At 46.1% G+C, this 24054-nt stretch overlaps 1 protein-coding gene across 1 annotated transcript in view; it reads right to left on the reverse strand.

The window, feature by feature from the left end:
- The window catches only part of SORCS3 (sortilin related VPS10 domain containing receptor 3), a 429816-nt gene that overhangs the window by 61611 nt on the left and 344151 nt on the right, over positions 1-24054 (reverse strand). The window contains exons 9-14 of the mRNA XM_067537027.1: positions 22233-22412; positions 16425-16571; positions 15561-15663; positions 10140-10216; positions 9939-10030; positions 3427-3534 (exon numbers count right to left, since the gene is read on the reverse strand). Of these exons, the coding sequence (XP_067393128.1) occupies positions 3427-3534; positions 9939-10030; positions 10140-10216; positions 15561-15663; positions 16425-16571; positions 22233-22412 (707 nt within the window). The remainder of the gene's footprint in view (positions 1-3426; positions 3535-9938; positions 10031-10139; positions 10217-15560; positions 15664-16424; positions 16572-22232; positions 22413-24054) is intronic.

Genomic DNA, 24054 nt, shown 5'->3' on the forward strand with positions numbered 1-24054 from the left:
CCATAAAATCACAGCCCCAAGGAAATAATTAAATCAATATGTGTGGACTCGGCTTGACATTGTAAATTCTTTGGGGACAAAGACTATCTCACCACGGGTATGTATTCAGCACCCAGCACAAGGGGACCCCCCCACTCAGAGGAGCCCTTAGGTGCTACTGCAATACCAATAAACAATAAGAGTCAGCATAACAACAAGTAATAAACAATTATTTTCCCCCGGGAAATGATGTTAGGAAGTAGCTGACGCACCATGCAATCTGGTGCACTTCAGTGGCAATAGGATTGCTCTTCTGAAGCCCTAGGGACCGGCTGTGATCTCTGGCGGGAATATTTTAGCAGTTTTCAAGAAGGTGGGCAGGGGGGACTCCAGAAATGCCACTCAGCTCGTTTCAGCTTTGTGAACGTGAGTACTGGACTGACATGAGCCCCTCCAGCATACCACTGTCCCTGTCTGGCAGCCCCAGATTCTCCAGTAACTCTATGCTCCCCCAATCCCGCAAACTGTTCTTTGTTGGAGGATCCCTGAAATCAACGGAGGCTCTGCATGGCCACACGGGGTCCCACCCTCTTGCAGCAGGTTGCAGGACAGAGCCCTAAGATGGCTCAGAGCACAGCCAGCAGAGTTGCAGCATCATGAAGGCATTTAGTTCTTCTGACTAGAAGTCCCCATGAGCCCAGAATGACCTGTCTTTGCCCTTATGGATCCGTTCTCTACTATTCCTCTTCAGGGAAATACTGAGAAAAGGTGCATGAAAACCATTTTCTCGATAGGTTATAAATGAGCTGTTTTACTATTCAGTGCCTGTGAAACTGTGGATAGGCGTTTCTATAAAAAAGTCTGGCAAGCATCGCGCAAAATTTCTTTTACAGCTTTTATAAACACCTATGGAAATTTGTATACTTGCCTCAATAATAAAAATGCCTGTAAAGATCTCAAAAGAAAAACAAATCAGTTCTCAGTAAAGCTGGCCTAGAACGTGCAGCAGGACAGGTTTCCTACGTTCTCTATTGAAAGACTAGAGAGATAAAAATAAGCATCTTAGATTTTAAAAGCATCTTTAATCTCAAAGGAAACCATATTGTATATAGGACAAACCCTTAGCTAGTATAAACTAGTTTAGCTCCATTTACTACAGGAGAGATATAGATGTACTGATTTACACAAGTGGAGGATCTGCCTGTCTATATTGGTTTGAGTGAATGCAACCGCTTCACCCACTACTGTATTTGGAAAACAGCAGATGTATAACAGTGATGCACTATATAACAATGCAGAGAAACCACTATATTGACCAGGACCCATTGAGGAAAATGTGGTAGACAGAATTAGTTACCCACAATGAAGAGCTTAGGATCTAGTCCCCCATCCCCAAAATCACATTTACACCTAATGCTAAATATTTGGTAGCATCACTTCTTACTGTGTTTTGTCGTTTCAGAAACAGAGGCAGTATTTGCAGATGATGAACCAGCACATAAAACCACTCCACTTCACTGCAAAAAAAAGCTGGTTTTTCTGCAGAAATGGCAAAATGTCACATTGACCAAATTTTCAAATTCTCCTGGAAACTCACGAAAATCTCAATTATTGCCTGTGAAGCCAAAAAAAGGAGAGTTCTGCAAAGGTCTTGTCTCTTGTTTCCAGCTGGAACATCACTATCTGGGTGGACGAACTATGAGGCTCCATCACCAACAATGTGATTCAGAGACTGATAGATTATAAAGCTGAAAGGGACCATTGTGATACTCTAAGATGACCTCCTGTATATCACGGGCCATAGGACTTCCCTGCATTTATTCCTGTTTGAACTAGGAAAACATCCAACCTTGATTTAAAATAATGAGAAAGCTAAGTGCACTGCTCTCTCTCAAATGTGAAGTAGCCAAACCAGAATAAAGTTTCATGGATTAGTCTAAAATGGGGTTATGCCAACGTGCCAGCATCGTGGCATAAATGGGGCCATAAATTCAACTGCACATTCCCAGCGGAGAATTCCACTTGTGTAGGAGAACACTGTGTTGGTGCAACTGCACTGCAGCTGGGACTGGTGCCCGTCCCAGCATAGACAGCATGTTGGGAGGTCTGGCACGCAGAGAATCAAGCTCCTTATTGAATACGCTGGGCTAGATCACTTCCTGTAACGTGTCCCCTTTCGCACAGGACAGTCAGAGGCAGGGTCATCAGGGAGCCAGTTACGCCTCCTGATTCTCAAGCTGCCCAGGTCCCAGCCCTGACACATGCCATATGCCAAGGCACGAGGCGTGGTTGGAGTAGAAATGGGCTCCACTGATTTTCTGACATCTGAGAGATTCTGCCCCACTCCCCAATGGGAATTCTCTGCTTGGCCACGTCAGCTAGATTCCAGCCCCTGATGTAAGACCCACAGGGCTACAACAACACTGCATCATAGGCTCTATATCCAGCCCTCTCCCTATAATGTGGTTATTTCACTCTGCGTAAGAGTGATGGATCTGCATCGTCTTTGGAAAAGATGTCGCAGGGAATCACGAAACCCAGTTCCTATGGAATCACATCACTCGAAATGGGCCCAAGTCCCAAAGCCCTTATCTGAATCCAAAGTTCTCAAGACACGTGTGGCGTTCCTGCCTAGTATTCCACGCCGGGTCGACAATTAATAGTGACGCTGCCAATGAGCTGCGCCCACCCTTCCTGAAATCCAAGTATACAGGAGTGATGGGCACCAGAGCGAAAGATAGTGGACCTGATCCTCCTCCCTCTCGGAATGAGTGTAAATCAGGAGTAACCCCACTGCTGGGGAGGGGGAGCAGTCACACTGGTGTCAAACGGGCCAGCAACCGCAGAATCAGACCCTTTACAAAGGGAAATTCAGAACAGCCTTCACAGCCAGAGCAGCGGGAGGTTTCCGGGTTTGCAATGAAGTGTTACTGCAGCAACCACAGCACACCACAGCAACCCTCCTGCAGCAGCCCTACACAGCTGTGCCGTACAGTAAGCGTGGAGTATTTGGACTGTACACTGTTCACTCTGAGAACCTGAACCCTTACTCAGAGCCGGGCTTTCCTCTTGCTGCCCCCAGCTCCCGGCAGAAGAGCAGATAACAAAATAGTCACTGGAAGCCACTACCTCTGTGCGTGTGGGCAATTGTAACCCACTGGTGAGTGTGTATTTCAAGCCACCCTCTGTGCCAATCCAGAGGTCGTAAATTGTTGCAGCCACCAGCTGTAAAACATTGGCTCGTTAGCTCAAGGTGTAGCAGCTCCTACATTTAGTTGTGGGGGTCCCAGAGAATCGTCTGCTACATTACAGCTTCTATGTGGCCCTCCAGTCTCTACAGAGTAAGGTGGAGCAGGTCTCACATTCCAGCCAGCAGCCAGCTGACGAAACTGACATACACACACCGTGCTGTAGGCTAGATCCCAGCACAGCCCATTTAGCACTTACGTCATTAGCTGTGTCTCTATGCCCGGCTCCACAAGGGATCCATCCACAAAAAGTGGCGTGGAGGTGAAGCCATATTTACTCCAGGATCTTCCTTCATCAAAACTCACCCTGGAATTGAAACAGACAAAATAAATAAATGTAAAAGGATGGCTCTGGAACCATTACCTAGGCAATTAAACAACTTCTAAGGGTTGTGAGCCACAGCCGGTGGATTTATAAACAAGCATCCATCTTTGCCATCGCCCCATGTTATTAATTAATGTTCTCAGAGTCCTCTGAAGAAGCAAAGCACCAAGCAGTATTATCAAAGTCATTAAGGGCCTTTGTTAGGGTTGCCAACACCCCAGGACTATCCTGGTGTCTCCAGGAATTAAAGATTAATCTTTAATTAAAGATTATGTCATCTGATGAAACACCCAGGAATACATCCAGTCAAAATTGACAATCCAGGGCCCTGTGTTTGCTACGTCAATCAACAAGTCAGACCCAAGACAGCAGGTGGTATTGCTAACACCTAAGACAGGACATGTAGTCCCTATGTTGGTGGGTATGTTCAAGACAGTAACTGCAGCAGGGGAAAATACACAGCCTCAAATGTTGCATGGTGCCTAGAGCAGGGGACTTGGAGTCAGGAATGCTGCATTCTTTCACCAACTGTGCCCCAGGCCCATGGTGAGTCACAGCCTTTCTGTGCCTCAGTTTACCCTTCGATAAAATGAGGATCTGAATACTTATCCCTCTCACAGGGCCTTTGTGGGGTTTAATTCCTTAATATTAGCAATGTGATTTGAGATGGAAGAAGCGTGTTACTCACTGAGCCAAATTCTCTGCTACACTTTTGCGACTCCACTGACATCAGTGGGAATACCTGACCTTTATCCGTTAGGAAATGCCCAACTAATTTCAACCCACAGCCAGCCTGGACAGCAATCACATTCAATCACTACTGTCTTGGGGCGCTACAGGTCAGTGGCTCCGTAGCCTATATCAAATTGTCTGAGTCACAGAGTGGTACAGAGTAGCGTGGGGGTTTGTTTTACAAACAATTCAGAAAACGAGAAAGTTTTCCTTTATTCTGGAGTCTTTATACAGCTGTTCCAGGAGGATTTCTGCTTGGAGAGTTATCCCAGAATCCTGTCTGCAAATCAAAATAAACAGGGGAAGACAAAGGTTTACTGGCCTCTGAATGATTAGGTCCTGTTCCGGCTCGGTTGTTTCAGAGCTCTCTGTAATTGCGGCCGGTGTCTGAGTTGTGAAAGCTGACAGATAATCCCCGATGGGCATTGCCAAAGGGGTGGACAAGGCACCGTTTCTCTTCTGGACAACTGGAAATGTTTTTCACTTCAAAGTGAGCATAGTAGAAAAGAAACGTATTCTTGGGTCAGTGGGGGTTTGGAAAGATGGGGGATTGTTCTCCAGAACTCTGATTCCCATAGGGCTGAGTCAGCAAAATTTTAAGAGGTCAATTGATGTTTCTCAAAAGAGGCAGAGGTAACCCAATGGTCAGTGCGTGAGATTTGGGCCTCTCAGTGCCCAATCCAGAGAGGACCAGGGTCTGTGACAGTCCTCAGCTACAGAACTCGGCAGACTCAAGTTTTTAGCAGTGGAAGTCACTGGTTTAAACCCCAGCGATGGCAAAGACGGCACCCATCACACTGATTTTTTGAAGGGGACTGTAATATTTGAGAGAGAGAGAGAGAAGGGGGTGAAATGCTCCATTTAGGTCTTTCAGTCCAGAATGGATAGTGTCATAGACTCATAGAAGGTTAGGGCTGGGTTGGACATCAGGAGGTCATCCAGTCCAAACCCCTGCTCAAAGCAGGACCAAACCCTGCGCTTCCCTCTCAACGTCCCACCAAACTCCCACTGTAACCAGCACAGGATCTCCAACAGGTCCTGCCAGACCTGAGTAGCTGGGTTTGGAGGAAGACGTTCTGCGGTGGCTGAACTCCTCCGCACTGCAGCCAGGGAGGAGCAGGACATATGATTAGTTATTCTATGTGTTTCGGTAGCTCCTAGGAGCCCCCGTCACGGACCAGGATCCTGTCACGCGCAGCTGCATCGACAGGCAGGGCAGCAGTGGCCTGCACTCAGGCTGCACCGTCTTACATGGGAGCCCACGGCCGCTGAATCCCACCACATCCCAAATGCCTGCCCTGGAGACGGCACGTAGGGCCTGATCCAAAGCCAATGGGTCGTTCCATTGATTCCAAAGAGCTTTGGATGAAGCCCAGAGGTGACCCCTCCCGGGAACCAGGCCTCACAGTTTGCTGGGCTCCCTGCTGGAGCGCCTCAGATCCTGCTCTCCACACTGGTTCCAATGAAACCAAGATCTTGTGCAAACACAGAGAAATGGACTGGATTTATTCCCAGGAGGCGTATGACTGAGGCCTTCACCTTCGCGCTACAGGTACACAAAATGGCACCTGCACACAAAAGCAGGAGAAAGCGCTGCAGACCAAAGAGAAAATGTTGTGGGAGAATGGCATGCAAAGAGCTTATCCATCAAATATCTATTTATTTAAATGTATGTATCTCCCCGTACACCTCTGCATTTGTATGCGGGTCTGTCTGCATGCTTATCTAACTAGCATTTCGATTTCTGGGACGAGCAGGTTTCATTAACTTAGCTGAAGTTCTCTCAGCTTTTCAATTGTCAAACCCCTTTCCTGCAGGATGAATCTTATTGTATGATGTTCCCGCTTGAGAATGAACAGATTTCCACGTATACTTTAATCTAGACAGCTCTTCCCTTAGAGTAGGTGCCTATTGAGTCAAGACGATGCAAGTTCAAAAGCCCCTAAAGACACAATTTGGAAGGACCTCTTAGAATTTATCAATGACAATTCTAAATAGCCATGCAACAGAGCGGGCCAGACGTTCACAGTCTTCAATGTGAAAATGCTTGGAGGGGGGAGGGGAAATCTTAAAAAAGCAGAGAGGGCAGTTTGGCAGGCAGTCCCTATTGATCTCAGCGTGTGCCCCAAACTCCTTTGATCAACGTGTGCACAAATCAAATATTTGCCCACACGCAGCCACAGGAATGCAGGACTGGAAGGGACTTCCTGGGTCATCGAGCCCTGTCCCCTGCAACGACAGACAACCTTGTCATATCCTCCAATCATAAAGGGATCCAGCTCCATCTGAAAATTAGTTCGGTTGCTTCCCCCACTCCTCCTGTTGGGAAGCCGTTCCAAAACCTCACTCCTCTGATGGTTAGAAACCTTCTTCTCATTTTCATTCATCCCCATTTGTTCTTGTGCTGGCATTGTCCTTTAGTTTCAACAGCTCTTCTCCCAGTTGCCTAGGGCCTGAATTGGATAGCTTCTCTCTCACGCATAGCACCTTCCTCGGCAACGCACTCATGCAGCGAGGCACTGTTTAGCTTGCAGGTAACCCTGTCTAGGAAGGGTCCATTTATCAGGGGTTAACAAACGACTAACAGATGCTTCAATAAAGGGTTAATCACTAAATGCAGGTTGTTATTGAATCCAGCAGGTCAACAGGTCATTAGAACCATCTGCAGCACCTACTGCTGCTGTCCTTATAACTGCTAGGGGACACACTGCCTGTGGCTTGTAACAGCAATCACTCATTGAGGCATCCTCTACAAACCACCTTTTATGTAAAGTGGGAGTGAGCGTATCAGAATCTGGCCGCTCATTGGTCATGTGCACACACAACTGCTCCGGCTCCGGCCCTGCAGTGAGCCCGGGGGCTCCGCTGCCTTCAGACACCGGGGAGCCTATCACAGTGCCTTGGCTGTTTGACTGCATAACGTATCCTTCACCCAATACGTTCACAAAGCACCTGGGACAGGCTGCAGGGGCGCCTGGTGTGAGTGAACAAGAGATTAGCTCCAGCGCGGCGGCCCGCAGCCTCCGCCCCATATACAGGGGCTCCAAGGAAGGCAACAAAAGCGGCAGCCTTGGAGACAGGGAGAAGAAAATTGGGCTGCACAAGGAGGATGAGTGTATTGGGTTGTACACCAAGCTGGGAGGCTTTTCTGTTTACTTGCCGAACCTGGTCATTTATTTTGGTTTCTGGTCACAAGCACCAACCCCAGAGGGAAAGACCCTGCTCACTGCCACCAGTTTTGTGGTGACGAGGCATTCCATCCACTTACAGCACATTACAAAGGAGGGCAATGTTCATCATCCCCATCTTACAAATGGAAAAACTGAGGCACGGCCAGGTTAAACGACTTGCTTGTGGTCACACAGTGAGTCAGCAGCAAAATCTGGATGAGAATCTGGGATATTTTATTTAGGCTTAACCCACGGGATCATCTTACTCCTTATGCTGACAAGATCTTAGAAAAATTCTAGCACCTTCATAATATTTTGCTTCTTACTAGGCAGAAAGAAGAGGAAAAACAGCACTGAATATGAGCCAATTACATCGTGTCTTCTCCGTGTGGTAGAAACGTCACATGCTTGTAAACTGTGTGTTGCATCCATCCTTGTGACTAACCCACAGAGATGACAACAGTCTGCCACTGCTGCAAAACTAATGGAGTTATTCCTTTAGCTCAAGTGGTAGAAGTATGTGCTTTGACGGAGCAGTTTCAAACCCTACCGGTGACCCATGGGGAAAGTTATTATAGGGCCATTGGCTTGGTTATAGCAAGGAAGGATGTGAAGTGAAGAGGTAACCATCAATGGCCTTAATAAGGTGCATCCCTGAAACATCATGGTGTCAAGGACAATGGCTTAGCATGAGCCTTGAATCCCCTGGCTTCTACCTGAATGTTACTTAACTGAGGGATGCTGTGTATTAATGAATCAAGTGGGGAAAGACCTTAGCATCTGATTGTTGCGGCCAAACACCATTACTTTCTTCGTTTATTTGACTGAAGGCTCTATTTCCTCGTCTGCTTGTGCTGCGTGTGGAGACAAGAGTGCTTGTCAGCGATGAACAAGAGGGGTCTCTCATCACACAAGAATATGAACCCCAGTTCTGAAGACGATTTCTGTTTAATTTCCTCCATAACAACTTGAGAAGTCAGGCAGGTCAGTCCATTAGCAGTGCTCCTACATCACCCAAGATACAAGACTGAAGGTGATGCTAATTTAGACAGCAGTCAGCAATTCCACTTATCTTCTGCAGGCATTGAGCCTCCTCCCCCACGCATCCATAAAGAAAGTGTAATATATGTAGCTCTTAAAAGTTCAGGAGGACTCCAGCTTCAAAAGAAGATATTCAAGCTCATGGCTTGAAAATACTTCAACCCTGACAACTCTTTGTCATGCACATCACTTGATTGAAGAATAGAGTGGCTATAAAGTTCAGATCCATATGCCACTCCCCCAAATTTTGGTGGATATGCTGTTCTAAGAGTCTGGTTTGCCTCACTGTAGAATCCATGCACTGAGTTGCTGAGCACCTTGAAGTCCTGTTAATCTTAGTGGGAGCTGAAGAAGCTCAGCCCCTTACAGCATCTAGCCCTGTAGTCATAATGGCCAACTGCGAAGTTCAGACCTACTTCCCCACACCCCGAAGTTCAGTGGGTGGAGGAGTTGGTTTGGTTGGTCTCTCTAGTGCACAGACTTCTCCAGCTTCTTCAGAGTGAGAACTACATCTTGAACAACGCGATCATCTCACAAACCCACCCTGCGCTACCAATCCCACTTGTGCTCACCAATATCTCCCCGGCAATGTGGTATCTTGAATGGGACGAGTAATATTAGCAAAGTGTCTCTGTATTTCTCAGTCGCTAAGGAGATGAATGTGTTGATTTGTTGCATCAAGTCAATCACACTGTACCCTTCTGCTCTTCATTCCATCACCGCATCCCTCCTGGTCCTCTCTCACTTTGCTCCTTCACCATGTGGTAATATTTCCTTCCCTCCCTTGCTCATCGAGTCCATCCTCTTGGTCCTCTTTATAATCCCCTGCAAACCCCTCTTCCTGACTCCGCTGCTGACACATACACGCGCACACACACAAAAAATGTGTCCTTTTGAGTAATCCCCTGCAACTGCTGGTGAAATTAGGCTGGAACCTTGCATTGCAAGCTATGAGGCTGCACCGGATGTCACTTGGGAAAGAATTTAGCCCTCAGGGACAGATGTTCAAAAGAGCTCAGCTCCCGACATGATGTTTGTTTCTTTTTTTAAATCTGGTCACTTACTTGGACACCTAAAGGAGAGCCACGCTTGTCGGAAAATCTGACCCAAAGTGACTAACTCAGGAGGCCTCAAACTTAAACACCTCTTGAAAGCAGCTAGTGACTAGATGGAGGACCAGAAAGCTAAGCTCCTGTGATTTCCCCAGCCTTCTGTGGGCCACCACAAGTGCTCTGCAGATGATCCCAGTTGGAGAACTACTTCTCTAGTAACTGAGTAAGAGATTATTCCATATGTTCCTTAGTGTTCCATGTACCTATATTGTGCAACCAGTTAGAGGGAGAAGGTCCACTGCAGAACTAGGGGATCTTAATTATATTTTGGACAATTCAAGTTTAGCCCCCCCAGCAGAGAACATTCTCAAAGTAATGGAAACAGCCTTACCACAAATGTCGGATGGGCATGGAAGTGTGCTTCATGGCCACCAGTGCCCCACCCCAGTCAAGATACCACACGTTGTATTCTTCCTCGAAAATCTGGAAACAAGTCAGGTACAGTGTGAGTTTTGCAAGCCATCCGAGGTCCAAAGAGCAGCTGGAAAAGTTTGCAAAAGGTACAAAGTTCCCTTTCCCCACATGACTGTACCTGTCTCCATGAGTTCCCAGCATCAGAAGAGATGAACGTGCTGATATCAGTATATGAGAGTTCAGAGCCAATGTTGCCTGAAACACAAACAGATTTTGTTAAGTTCTTGTGTGGAAGGAGGAGGAAATCACATTTTTTGCAGGAAATCAGGGATAACTGGTTTAACCATGTTTTTTTGTTGTCTTAATTCCAGGATCATATGACAACACCATGGGACAGATGGGACGATTAAGATGGGAGAACATTGCAAACAGTAAAATACTAAAAATGTTTTAAAGTAAATAGCTGAAAAAGACTGCTTCACCGGTTTGCTTTTACTTCAAGTGGCATTTGCAACAACAAGAGATACAAAGGTCTGACCTGCTCTGTACTAAGGCCTGCATTTTCAGGAAAGCACAAACACAACTGCATGCCTGTTCTGTGCCATGGCTGCAATTGTGACAATTCTGCGTGCAAATCAGATAGTCAATTGCACATGCATTTTTCTGAAAATTTAGCCCAGATGCTCTAGCTGATGAGTTTGCCTTCTCCTAGCGTTTGCAATATTTTGACATGGAAACATTTAATTCTCCCTTCACCATTTCTCATGTCAATTCAAGTGAAAAGGAAAATTCACACAACCCGAATAAAATTATTCATACTGTCTTCACCTCATCTGAGCTGGAGTTCAGGGGTGAAATCCTGGTCCCACTTTGAAACTCCCATTGATTTCAGTGGGGCCAAGATTTCACCACAGGCTGATTCCAAAATGCCAAATGGCCCCACTCACTGAGCAAACAGCACCTCCTGCTGCGTTCACTAGTGACTTGCGGTGAAATCTAACAGATGAGGCTTGTGGTGAAATTACAAATGTCTCCCTGTAAAGGGTTGGTCTGTTTCTGATATGAAGTACATCTTGGTGGAGCTAGGTTGTAAAGTACGACTCAGGGCCAAACCAGCTGGCAACGAAGGTGATAATGACCAGATCAGAGTAACATCTTAAACAATGGTGAATTGGACACATTTTAGCATTGGTAGAAAAGTACTGGGTTTGACTGCACGCGTTTTCATTTTGTTAATTCAGTGCTGATGGGGAGATGACCATATTGATAGTCATGGAGACTGTTGTCGTCTACTTGTCCAAATTAACAGTTACCTTACCTCCCCATTGTCCTGGATGTGCCATCCTCCAGAGTAAACATTCTGTTCAGACTCCACAGTCAACTGGTAACTGGCTTTCCTGCCAAGTCTGCCAACAAGATCTGTACTAGTTGGGGGTTTTGTGGCATGGACATCGCTACTCTACAAAGTAAACTGAGGGAACTAACTCTGTCACATATCCCACTGAAAGGCCTTCAAATAGTAGTGATTCTCAGACTATATTAATGCTCTTGGGGGTTGAATCAATGACCAATGGATGAAAGACTCCACAGCATATTCCTTATCCAGTGACCCATAAAATTCCCTCTCCCTACAGCTAAGATACTTTTAACATAGGGGATAATTTCTCTGATTTTTTTCTAAAGGAGCTAATATTTTTCCTCTAAAAACAGTAAGAAGGGAAGATTTACTTCTACACATCTGTAGCCTCAATAGGAGCACAATAAAAACATACTAATGAAAATGTTAATTGCGCTCCTGACATTTAATGATGGAAAATGAGGAATTACAGCCCAGATGCATCTTGACAAGCTCCCATCAGCATCAGACACTATAAACTAGCCAAGTTGTTGTGACACTCCTGTTTCCAAAAATAAAACCTCAGGATCAGGGCTGCGCTTGATGCAAGGTGATTCAAGAATGGTTTTGGTATCAGTATTAGGAACCCAGGAATTGCCACACTCCATTAGTCCTTCGGTCCATCTACTCCTTGTTCTGTGACACCAAGAGTGGCCAGTGCTAGCTGCTTCAGCTGAAAATACACGAAACCCTGCAGCAAGCAGTTCTGGATTGACCTGTCCATAAGGAAAGTTTCCTCTTAACCCTCAAGAGTCGGAGGTTGGCTCATGCCCTGAAGTTTGGCTTTCAAAAGCGGTTTTTATAGGAACCGCCATACTGAATCAGGTTTTGCTATAGGCATTTTCATCTCTTAGCCTCAAGGTCTGTAAACCAACTGTCCAACGGGGGTAGCAAAGAGAAGCGAGTTCTTCCTTGCTGGGATTCCATCAGTACCATTTCTGGCTGGTTTCGTCTCTGTAGTCCTTTTTCATGAATCTCCTCCTCTCTCCTTTTTAGCCTCATTTGGGGCATGATCCAAAGGCCATTGAAGTCAACTGAAAGACTTCCATTGACTTCAATGTAGAAGAGTTCCGGAGGGGTAGCCGTGTTAGTCTGTAGCACTTTAATCTGTAGCACTTTAATGACTAACAAATTAATCTTGCTCAGGCAGTGGGCAGCAGGCCCATCCTGGCTTACAGACAGCCCCTCAACCTGAAGCAAATACTCACCAGCAACCGTACACCCTACAAAAAGTCCAATCCAGGAACCTATCCCTGCAACAAACCCCGCTGCCAGGTCTGCCCACACATCGACTCTAGTGACAGCATCACTGGTCCTAACCACATAATCACACCATAAGGGGCTCATTCACCTGTACATCCACTAATGTTATATATATCATCATGTGCCAGCAATGCCCTCTGCCATGTACATTGGCCAAACTGGACTATCACTACGCAAAAGGATAAATGGACACAAATCAGACATAAAAAATGATAAAACCAGTCGGAGAACACTTCAATCTCCCAGGGCACTCTGTCGCTGGCCTGAAAGTTGCTGAACTTCCCCCCAAAAACTTCAAAAACAGACTTGAAAGAGAAACTGCTGAGTTAAAAATTATCTGCAAACTTGACACACTCAAACTGGGTTTAAACAGAGATTTGGAAAGGCTATCTCATTACAAGAAGTAATTTGCTTTGATCACCCATTCTCACCTCCTACTCAATGGTTGTCATTAAGCCTCAAGTACCCGGCTTTTATCCACCTACCCCATTGTTATCTGTGCTCTTGGACGCATATATTACCTACTATATATGTTACCTATTTGCTGTATCATTTCTACCAACTGCATCTGAAGAAGTGAGCTGAAAGCTTATGTCTGCCGAAATTAAATTTGTTAGTCTTTAAAGTGCTACAGAATTCTCGTTGTTTTTATTGACTTCACTACGATTCAGATCAGACCCTTGTGCGTGACAAGCATGGAACTAGGTGCTGATATATGCTTCTTCTCCGTTAAAGAGTCAAACCAATGATCTGACATGTAGCCTCGTGTTCTCACCATTGTTATTACTGGTGGATCTTCAGCACTGGTAGTGAAAGAGTGGGAAATTTCCTAAGGAAGCATACCAAAGACAAGACCTATGAGAACAGGTTTGCGGTGGGTAATTTGGATTGTCTGCATTGACAGCTGATACAGACCAGCTGTTGACAGTGGTTAACAGAAACAGATGTGCCAGTTCCCATCTTTTATTGCACAAGACAGCCACACAGAAATGATGGTTCTGCCTTTTAAAGGTTAATAGTTATACAAATGAAGCTTTCATTCCATGCAGTGACAGCTTGAAAAGAATCTCATTGTCCAGAAATCTAGACCATTGCCTAGAATCTCATTCTCTTGCTGCCTCTGGCATCTTATTTGCTTCCAAGAGAATTCAGTAATCAAGAATAAAGGCCACTATAATCACCGTATCATGAACCATGACCGCTTGTATACACTCTCTGCGGGGAGGGGTGGACTGCCACGGGGAGCATTTGACAGTTCAGTTTGGATAAACATCGCAAAGTTTGGAGCTGTAACCCAAATTACCTAAACCTCTTCTATCTGGAACATTGACCTAGAAATCTTGAGAAGAGGATCTTTTGCAAAACATTCGGTACCTTCCATGCTAAAAGTCAGGCCATAAATACTGCGCATGCAAGCTCTCTCACGGGATTTTGGTTCAATTTCCAGTGCCGGCTACAATACAGATGCACAGAGGTGTGTGAGAATGGAAACAAACAGAAGAAAGAGAAGAGATGGATCTGAGCCAGCACCCCACAACCGAACTTCCTGGAATTTGGCAATGTTTAGATGAAATTCTGAATGTTGTGGATTGACCCAGGCTAACTGAAGTCTGGTTCAGTTGGAATTTGGGCTAAGGCTATTGTACTATGGGGCTCTGATTTGATCCAACAGCTGGTGTACTCATCCCTCGTCTGCCCGCAACGTTCACAAACAGATTGAAGGGGAAACAGCAGGGGCAAAACAAGTGCCCAGATGCACTTCCTTGTATTACAATCATTGGGGGGAAAATGCCCTTGGTGCCCCATTTCAAACTGTGAGAGCAGCCTAGGACCTCCATGGTTTATAGTGCCGGGGAGCGAGTGAGTAGGACACACGGCTTACCCCAATGCAAATACACACTGACAACCTGTTAAAATGGAACAACTGCACGCTAAACCTATAATTAATGGTATAAAACCTGCTAAGAGTGTAACAGTTAGAAACAACTAGGGCTAAACCATGTCAGACAGATTGTTTAAGCTAGTGCAATGCACTGTCGTGTGACTACGATGGGCCTTTACTCACTCATCTGAGCAGTCCCATCACAGGTAACAGGACTACTCTAGTGAGTAAGGATTGGCCGATGTGAGGGAGGATTCCCTATGTAAAAAAAGCACACTAAGGTGCTAGCATGTGTGTGAAATTGCCCAGCAGCTTTTCACACTGCGTTTGCAGGCTCTCCACAGGGACAGTCATTCTGAAAGTGCTTTGTTACCCCAAACAGTTCCCACAGAGCTAAGCATTGTGGGAGCTTCGAGTCAGGCTGGTTTACTATGTCCATCCTGATTAGGCTGCCTACTGTAAGGAGGCAAGTGGAAACAAGAAGGGGCTGGGAAGGCTGTCAGATTAATTACAGGGGGGGAGGCAATCGGTGGCATTCAAGATTACAGCAGGTTGTCATTAAAGCGTTGCAATCTGCCAAACCAAGGCTTCACAGAACAGCACAGAGCAACCACACGGAATGATGAGGTGCCTCCCACGTCGATGCGGTACCCGCCCAGCATCCAGAGGCAAGGAGGTTTATTAACTGTGCAGCACAGCCAGAAAGTCACTGTAAACATACAACTTCATAAAAATAGCTTCTCGGGTACACGGGGCCAAATCCTCAGCTGGTGCAAATCGTTTTCGCAGGCCGAAATTCTGGCCCAGCGTGTGATCCCGCTTCTCCTCTCCCTCACCTGGGTGGAAATGAAGAATAACTTCTCTAAACTCCTTTAATAACTCCTTGTCAGCCGCACCTGAACTATGGTCGCTCATCCATACCCCCCCCACCCAACCCAGATAACCTTTCACATTGCAAACCACGGAAGAGCGAGAAGCAGCGGCAGTTTAGTAACTACACTGAAGGTGTCGAAGTAAGGCAAGGCTGAATGGTGTGAAAGCACAGACAAAATCAATACCTGTAGCAACCACAAGTCCCGGAGCTGTCTCCTTGCTGGAGATACTTCCTGATGTATATGGATTCTCTGAGATTTGCAAATGCAGATGCAAGGAACAAAAGGGCTGTCGAGGGGAGGAAGTGGAGAAAATAATCTTTAATACACAAAAACCAAAATCAGAGAAAGAGCGAGCAATCAGCTTCTTAATTAGCGCTGGCTGGTTATGCCTATATCCTTCCAGAAATGACTCTCTGCCATGAGAGTACCCATCATCATAAAGAAAGGTGCGTACGTTCTATTATATATTTTCCCCCCCAAAAATACATTGCATGCAAAATACCTATGGCTTATTGGAACCGTTCTGCTGAATCATGTGAAGGGGAGTCTATGCTTGGGTTCTGTTGTTATTTTTAAATCAATATTTTGATCTCATGCAGCTCCCTGTCAGATCTTTTCAAATGTCAAGTTCTCTGGCCCGTGTTATCCAGGAGGTCAGACTCCAGGATAATGATCCTCCTCTCTCGCTTTAAAATCTATGAATTTACGAAAACAGAAACTGACTTAACTTCCTCAGTGCCGGCAGTAAAAAGTGACAGGAAAAGAACAGGGAAACATTGGGACCCGATTCCTTTGAAATACGTAGCTCCAGATCCTCAGCTTGTGCAAATCAATGTAGGTTCGCCGGCCGCAGTGGAGTGACACCAGTTTACACCAGCTGAGGATCCAGCTCACAAACTGGATTCTGTTTCGGAGCACTTGATCCTGCGTGGCCTCATGCCGGCAGGCTTCACGCTGGCTTCAGTGGAGTTTTGTCTGTCTGGGGGCTAAAGGACGAAGCCCTGAAGGGTTTTGTCCATTACACCTTGGAAAAGTTCTGCCACTGACCAGCTGGCAGTGCACAGGATCTCCTCTCAGATCCGTGTCAGGAGCCTGCAGCAAGCGCCAGTCTCTGCCCTTGTTGTAGGTGATGAAAGTCTTTATCTGGTCCTCTATCTTCTTGTTAGCCAGGAATATGCCTTTGATCCCTGCTACCTAGGAAAAATGGAGAGAGATGAAAAACCATGTCGGGTGAACAGACAGAATAAAGCTCCGTTCGGGAGGCTTGGGAGTGCAAGCTCTCTGCAAAAAAGTCCGTTCAATCTATGCAGCCACTAGAAGAACAGGGGGGGGGAATCAATTACGTTATTTATAATGAGGGCAAGTCTGGAAGCTGTCTACAGGGCTGTTAAGGGTCCCTGGCAGCAGGACTGTTGCAATCTCACTGTGCAAGAGGAAGGCAGGGTTAGGGGTGCTTGGGAAAGCGGGGGAAACACACAGCGTGCAAAGCGTCTAACACTGTTGGGTCTCCCTGCATGGGAGCCGAGGGGATGGCAGGATGGCAGAGGAACACGTGCAGGCCTGTGGATCTGCGGGTGTGTCTGCAGATGTGCTAGTGCGAGGGATGGAGCGAGGAGGAATTCACCTCCCAGACTACCCAGCTAAGGGCTGGAGGAGCCTTCAGAGCCCCTTACACAGGGTATGTCTACGTGAGAAAAGCTGTGCACCATGTAGACGAGTGAGTTTGAAACCAGCTAGCGCAGTTAGCAGCAGCAGCGAACACAGCGCAGCACTGGCTAGTGAGTCCAGCCCCTAGCCAGGGTCCACGCTGGGCTTGTACTGCTCTGCGCAGCCTTCTCAGCTATTGTTACCGGTGCTAGCTGGAGTCAAGCTACCTCGGTGAGGCTAGCCCACGCAGAGCATTGAGTATGTAGAGTAGACGTACTCTGTGAAAGGGGACACAAAGACTATTCCAGCCATTAGCTCGGTGTGCTAGGAGCTGTACTTTGCTTATAAGCCCCTTGGGGCAAAGACTATCACTTTGTTGTGTCTTTGCACAGCACCTAGCACAATGAAGTCCTGGTCCATTACGGGGGCTCCCAGGTGCTATGGCAATACAAATAAAACACAACAGCAGCACTCCATCCCCCGCTCTAGCACATCTGCCCAGCACCTGTGCAGGTTTTGGATTCCCCCTCCAATATAAAGGGAACAATGCTTCTGATAGACAGGCCTGGGAACTGATGTCCTCTCTGCGTTCACAGGGCAGCTATGGCACAGGCGGCAGCAGTGTGAGATTCCTCACACTGCCCTGCCAATGTTCCTCAGGGCTAAACTGGCCATCGTGAGTGGGGAGAGGATCTTTGAGAGCGAGATCGGGACTGCAGGCTCAGCCCGGCACAAGGTGGGGTGCCCAGACGCAAACAGGGCAAGGCTGTTTGGTGAGGACTTCTGAGAAAAACTTCTCTCCGGGAACTTTCTGCCAAGCGGAATACGCATGTAGCGCAGCAATGTAATTTACACCACAATCAGATGACTGGGTTCCTTATAAACCGCCTCTCTTCAGTGAATGAGGAGGAGAAATACATCTCTCACAAGGAAAAAAGATCTCAGCGTAACTTACATTGGAGAAGAGCAGCCGACATTAGCTGATGGAAGATAGAGACCTGTTTTGAAAATCCCTGGGGGAATTAAATACTATCCTATCAAATCCTATCAAAAATGGCTGCTGCTGCTCGCTGGATTTTTATCTCATCTCCTGTGGAATTCTTCCTCAACAGATGAATTTGGGATCACACTTATTTAAGAGGCTGAGATTTTGCCACTTTCGCTCACATGGAGTAGTACCTTCCTCCGGCTCCGGTTCAGGAAAGCATCTCCATTCACAAGGGTGCTTAAGCAAATCCTTAACTTTAAGGACATGCTTAAAACCCTATTGAAGTTTGCAATGCTCAGATATGTTTGTAAGTGTTCTCCTGCACCAGGGCTTCTGTGGGCAGTCCAAAGGGATTCCTCAAGAGGGTAGAGGTAGGCACGTGTGCAAATGTCTGAAGGATCCAGCCCTTACGTTGCAAGCAGCACCACTGGGCACCTCTGTAATCCTTTGCTGTGAGGCCTACAGACAACTTGACAATGGTTAGGCAGTTGGTACACTGAGACCACTGCTTATCATGCTGGCCTGCATTGTCAAATTGCTGCCTGATGCTCTCCCCCGTCTGTTAGCGTCCCCCTATTGTCGCGCATCTTAGACTTAGCCTGCACGTTTTTGGGGGCAGGGACCATCTTTTTGTTATGTGTTTATACAGCATTTAGTACAACGGGATCCTGGTCACTGACAACGCAGATAATAACGACGACCAATAACAATTTGTGGTTTGACAAGATGAAAATAAAAAGTGCCTCTCGCTGCCCATTCTGAGTGAAAGTCTGATTTCACGACATTTTGGGTGGGATTTTCCGAAATGCTCAACATTGGCCTAACTCTGCTGCCACTGAAGTTGGAGGAAGCTTACGTTAGACCAAGGCTGAGCACTTGCAAAAATATCGCCTTTTATTTTTGACAATGAATGGGATGTAGAATATGGGGAAAATCTGAACCTTGTATTTCACGTGACTAAACTGTTTTCTTCCTCATTTGCAATATAACATGACTGACATCAGGTGCCAAAAAAAAAAAATATGGAGGCTACAACGAATGGGTGAATATCTACATAATAAATACCTAGAACGGGGATGCACTAACAGTGAGCCAGATTGTGAACCTCCTATTCTTTCCACAAACAGCAGGTATCTCTTATAGTACTAGTGACTCCCACCTCATCATGATGATACTTTCCTCTAGTGGAGCGTGGGCGTGTGGAGGTTGGGATCGCATGGTTCTTTGACTCCATTCCCCTCGCCCAAAACGTACACAGGCAAATCGGCTGGTTCAAAACCTAACTCCCTGCTTTCATGTTCCAGGGTGGGTCTGCATCTTTTCCAAGAACTTGAGACCCTGAGCCACATGTCAAAAGACCCTTGGCCCGGGTTACACAGTTGAGATCCTCTCGAGTTCAAAGTTGCCCTTCTGACCACCTGTCAGCAGCCAGAGAGAAATTAAAGCATCTTCCCAGCCAAAGAGATGTCAGTTTCTTACAGATGCTGCCTGTGGAGTGAAACTGACAACAGTTCTGCAGAGTGATAATACTTTAGTGTTTTCCCATCCCTTTTGCAAAGGTATTACGTTTGGTCCCTGTTATACAGCAGAGTAACTGAGGCATGAAGAGATTAAGTGACATGCTAAACTTCATGGCAACAGCAGGGTTAGAATTCGTATCCTCCTGCTCCAAAACCCCAGGCATCTCTACCCCTTCCGCTACAGAAGTATCTTCTTTATTAGCTCATAGCAGTACAGGATACATGGTACACAGCTGAGCAGTACTGACACTGCCCAGCAGAGGGCAGTGGTGCATATACAAACCAGCTGGTTCATAAGTATCTCTTCTTCCACAAGCAGGAAAATATATTTAAGTAGGAGAAAAAGAAATCTGTCCTTCATTTTGATTCATGTAATAATTGTCAGGACTCTCTTACAGCCTTCAGTTGTGAAAGTAGCCTAATGGCCCTCCCAGAACAGCAACATCATAAAGCAGCAACACCACCTACTTCTCTGCGAGGTCACAGATATACAGATCTCTGGGCCAACTCTGTTGTGCAAGGTAACCTACCTGTCTATCCAGCCTCCCTCACAGACTGAGGGGAACTGCCTTCAAACAAGGACTAATGATGACCTTTCCTCATCCGTGCCATATATACTCCAGTCTATCTTGGTTCATGCTGAATAACTTCAAGAAACACACTCCTCACAGAAACCCAGACAGGTGGAAAGTAAAGCTGTGCCAAATAGTTTGGTTTCCTGAAGTCTCCATTGGACTCCATAAACTCACGAGCAGTGATAAATTGCATACTATGGGTCTGTGGTTAGTGGGAAGACTTGCACATTTTAGTTCAATTAGTACCAATGGTCATGATTTTTATCAGCTCCTAGATGACACGGTGAAATCAACATTATTCTGTGCAAGAGATCAAGAATTATTATCTCAGCTTCTATTTTTGTCAGCACGAACTCCCCATGTTTGCTATGGCGAACTTCACCTAAACAATCTCTGACAACTGTTATTATTATTAACTACTTGTTTATTGCCAACTGCATGCTCAGCACTGAGCACCGCTGAAAAATAAAGCCAGGCTTTGCCCTGCAGATGTCCCAGAATAAGAGAGATGGATGCACCGAAAGCACTGAAAAATCCAGAGGTTGGAATAACCGAGCATCACCATTTGAGATAAGAACCTGAATAGATGAGAATTTAGGGCAGAAGTTCTCAACCTGTAATTTACGGACTAGCTGGCATCTACAAAGCATTTGATGATGGTCCACGGACAGTTGGCTGGTCACATGGTGCCGGTTTCTCCTCCTTTTTATCTAGGTGCTGAGATCACTGCCTATCATATTCTCACTGTTACCTTACACTCCCCCATCTGCCTATATCCATCTGCTGTCTCTTGTCTTCTTCTTAAATTGTAAGCTGATAGGGGCAGGGGCTGTCTTTTTTGGTTCAGTGCCTAGCACAATTGGATCTGGTGCACGACGAGGTCTCCTGGGCGCTATGATAATACAGATAAGAAATAATATTAAAATGGCATTAAACTAGGCTAAAATACATCGGTGTCCTTCTAAAAGATGCTTTCCCACAGAAGCAATTGCTGTAGTTTCCACAGGAGGGGAGATGGACCCTACATTTGTGAATGACAGGGGAAGCCGATGCTCATGTGAGCTTCTGAGTAGTAAAATGTGGTCCCACCTGCTCTGAGAACTGGCAAGTTGTTGGTTTTTTTTTTTTTCTTCCTAATATAATTGTTAAAAGTTCTAAGGGCATCATGGAAGAAGTGGAGATTTTAGGAGAGATTTGCATGAAAGGATCAGTTTCGGTCTATCTGGATATATTGAGAATTTTTGGTATCTACCCTTCGTAGAGCACTATGACAATAATAAGACCTAGCCCTTACCTTGCTCTCCTCTTCCATAGATCTCACAGCACTTTACAAAGGAGGTCAGGACCAAGATCCCCATTTTACAGACTGGGAAACTGAGGCATCGGGTGGTGAAGTAACTTGCCCAAAGTCGCCCAGCAAACCAGTAGCCGAGCCGGGAATAGAACCAAGCTTGGTTTATTGGTCTAGGTCAAATGGGTCAAATCACTTGACAGAAGTCACATGTTATCTCCCTTGTGTCATTGAGTTGACTAAATCCAGGCCAAGTCCTTTGTAGATTTTAGCCAAATTCTCTGATCCAACTAGAAAGATAATCAGTTTTCCTTCTAGATTCCTCATGGAGGATCTTATTCTCTGTGGCCCTGCTCCTGGTGTCATTTACACCAGTGCAAAGGGGAATGCAAAATGCTCTCAAGTGTTTTACACCCACTTCGCACTCATGTAAATGGCAGTGCAAAGCGAAGGGTGACACAGCACCAATCCTCGTGTGTTTAAACAGAACAACATGCACTAAAACATGATGTTGATCTGTGATGCAGATCATTAATGTAGACTGGCCAGTCATTTACTTGAAAGCAGCAAACTCCCAAAATACCCTGCCCACATCTATCCCAGCATGCATTTCACCTACCCCAGCATGCACTGGTCCAGCATAAAATATTGAGTTCTTCGGGGACCAGCTCCATGTTGGTGCACAGGGAGGACTTTGTGTGGGCAGAACATGTGCCCATTCCCAAAATAACCGAAGGTCCTGGAAAGATGCTAAGAGGTTTACACTCATCTGAGCTGTCAGGTGGCTCCTGTCTTATGTAGGGGTGGTGCTACAAGGTGACCTTGACTACATACCTCATAAAGGTCAATGATGATGTTCCCCTCCAGTCCCCGGCTGCTCTTCACATTCTCCAAGGCAAGCGTGAAGTAGACCCCTCGGGGGTCGGATATATAAAGGTTGTAGGTATCGTTCTGGTTCCACTCCTGCACTGCTGCAAACACCTGATTCTCATCCGTACTGATAATATGCATGTCCTGTTAACGGAAGATAAAAGGCCTATTACTGTGGATTTCTACATTTCTTTGCCCTTTGGGACACACAGTAATTACCGTGACTTATGAAAGAGTTGAGAAGGAGCATGAGTTATAAAAGACGTTAGACAATTTTCTGTTAGACAAAGCCAATAAATTACCACCAACGTGACTTTGCTGGGTTTTTTTTCAATGGCTAGAAGATGGGTTAGGGGTCTCTGCAGTCCTTGTTCTCAGTAGCTTCAAGGAGTTCCATCCTGCTTCATTTTTAATTTATGAATTTGAAAGTCAATTTTATCACGCCTGGAAGATTCATGACCCAGAGCCTGGAATCCTATCTTCGTCCACTGAATAAGGTATAGCAAGAGTAGCAGCAGCATTAGCGTCTCCACGCTACAAAATCCAAAAGGCCTGAGTCCTGAGCCAAGGGGAACCACTTCTAGGCGGACGGAAAGAGATCAAGTCTCCATCACATCTCTCCTGAGACTGCCAACAAAGGAATCACTTCGTGCTCATGGCCGTGGTGATTTTAGTGATTGGACCCTTGTCTGTTGAGAACTGGATTGAGATCCACTAGCCCACTTCACGGGGTCACCGAAAAACTATTCATCAACCTGGCCTTGCATTCCAGCTGATGATCAAGACCTGAAAGGCTTCATGGCCCAATACCACGCTCCTTGTTTTAGTTTAATACTAGGAGGTTTTGCAAACACCACCGAGGTTGCTTAATATTCTGTTGGAGAGGTCTTGTTCCCACATTTCAGAGGGCAGGCCCATTGAACCCTTGCCATCTCTGCTAACTCAGCCAACGTTGGGGCCAGTGTCATCTAGACAAACAGTTAGTTTGGGGCAAGCTGGGGTATAAATCTACAGTGCATTAGTGTACCATGCACTAATCGTCCATGTGGACCCAGGTACCATGCATTACATTTCCCTAGGGCACATTTCAAAGCAGACAAATTAAAACACACCAGGGAACTTTTAATGCATGACAGCTGGGTCCACGGGGACAGTTAAGGCATGGTCACTGGTATGCCGTAGAGTTACAGCCCAGCTTGCCACACATGAAATGTTGGTTTAGACGAAACCTTAGTGGCTATGGCGTTTTTCGTGTTGTCAATATCATTGTAGCAAAGCGGGGGCCTGAATGTGTCTATTTTAAATCTCTGGAAAGTTAATTCCCCAGGATCCCAGAGAACCTCAGTTAATTCCCTTTTCTACTTCTGCATCAAAAAACTTTGAATACCTCATGCACAGATATTTTGGGACTTTATTTTTTCTCCACAAACACACTGTATTTCACATACGTCCAAAGAAGAAGGAGAAACCATAAGGCAATCTACCTGAGCGTAGGTCTCCACTGCTGTCAAACATGTGAGTGCAACTTGAGTAAGCAGACCTGGGCTAGCTTGATTCTAACTAGCATGGCTAAAAAGAGCAGTGAAGCCGGGGCAACGTGCGCTTCATTGCAACTCGGGCTGTCCAAGTTCCCCCGGAGCCCTGGCTAGGTACACACATTGCTTTGCTTGCACTGAGGTCCGTGCTGCTGTATCTTCACTGCTAGCAGCGTTAGCTAGATTAAAACCAGCATGGGTATTATGCCTACCCCGCAGCAATCAGAGCTCCAGCTGCAATGTAGACATAT

Source organism: Emydura macquarii, unplaced genomic scaffold (genome assembly GCF_026122565.2).
Source record: "Emydura macquarii macquarii isolate MOO-44397 ecotype Brisbane River unplaced genomic scaffold, CSIRO-AGI_Emac_v2 contig_3692, whole genome shotgun sequence".
Taxonomy (NCBI): domain Eukaryota; kingdom Metazoa; phylum Chordata; order Testudines; family Chelidae; genus Emydura; species Emydura macquarii.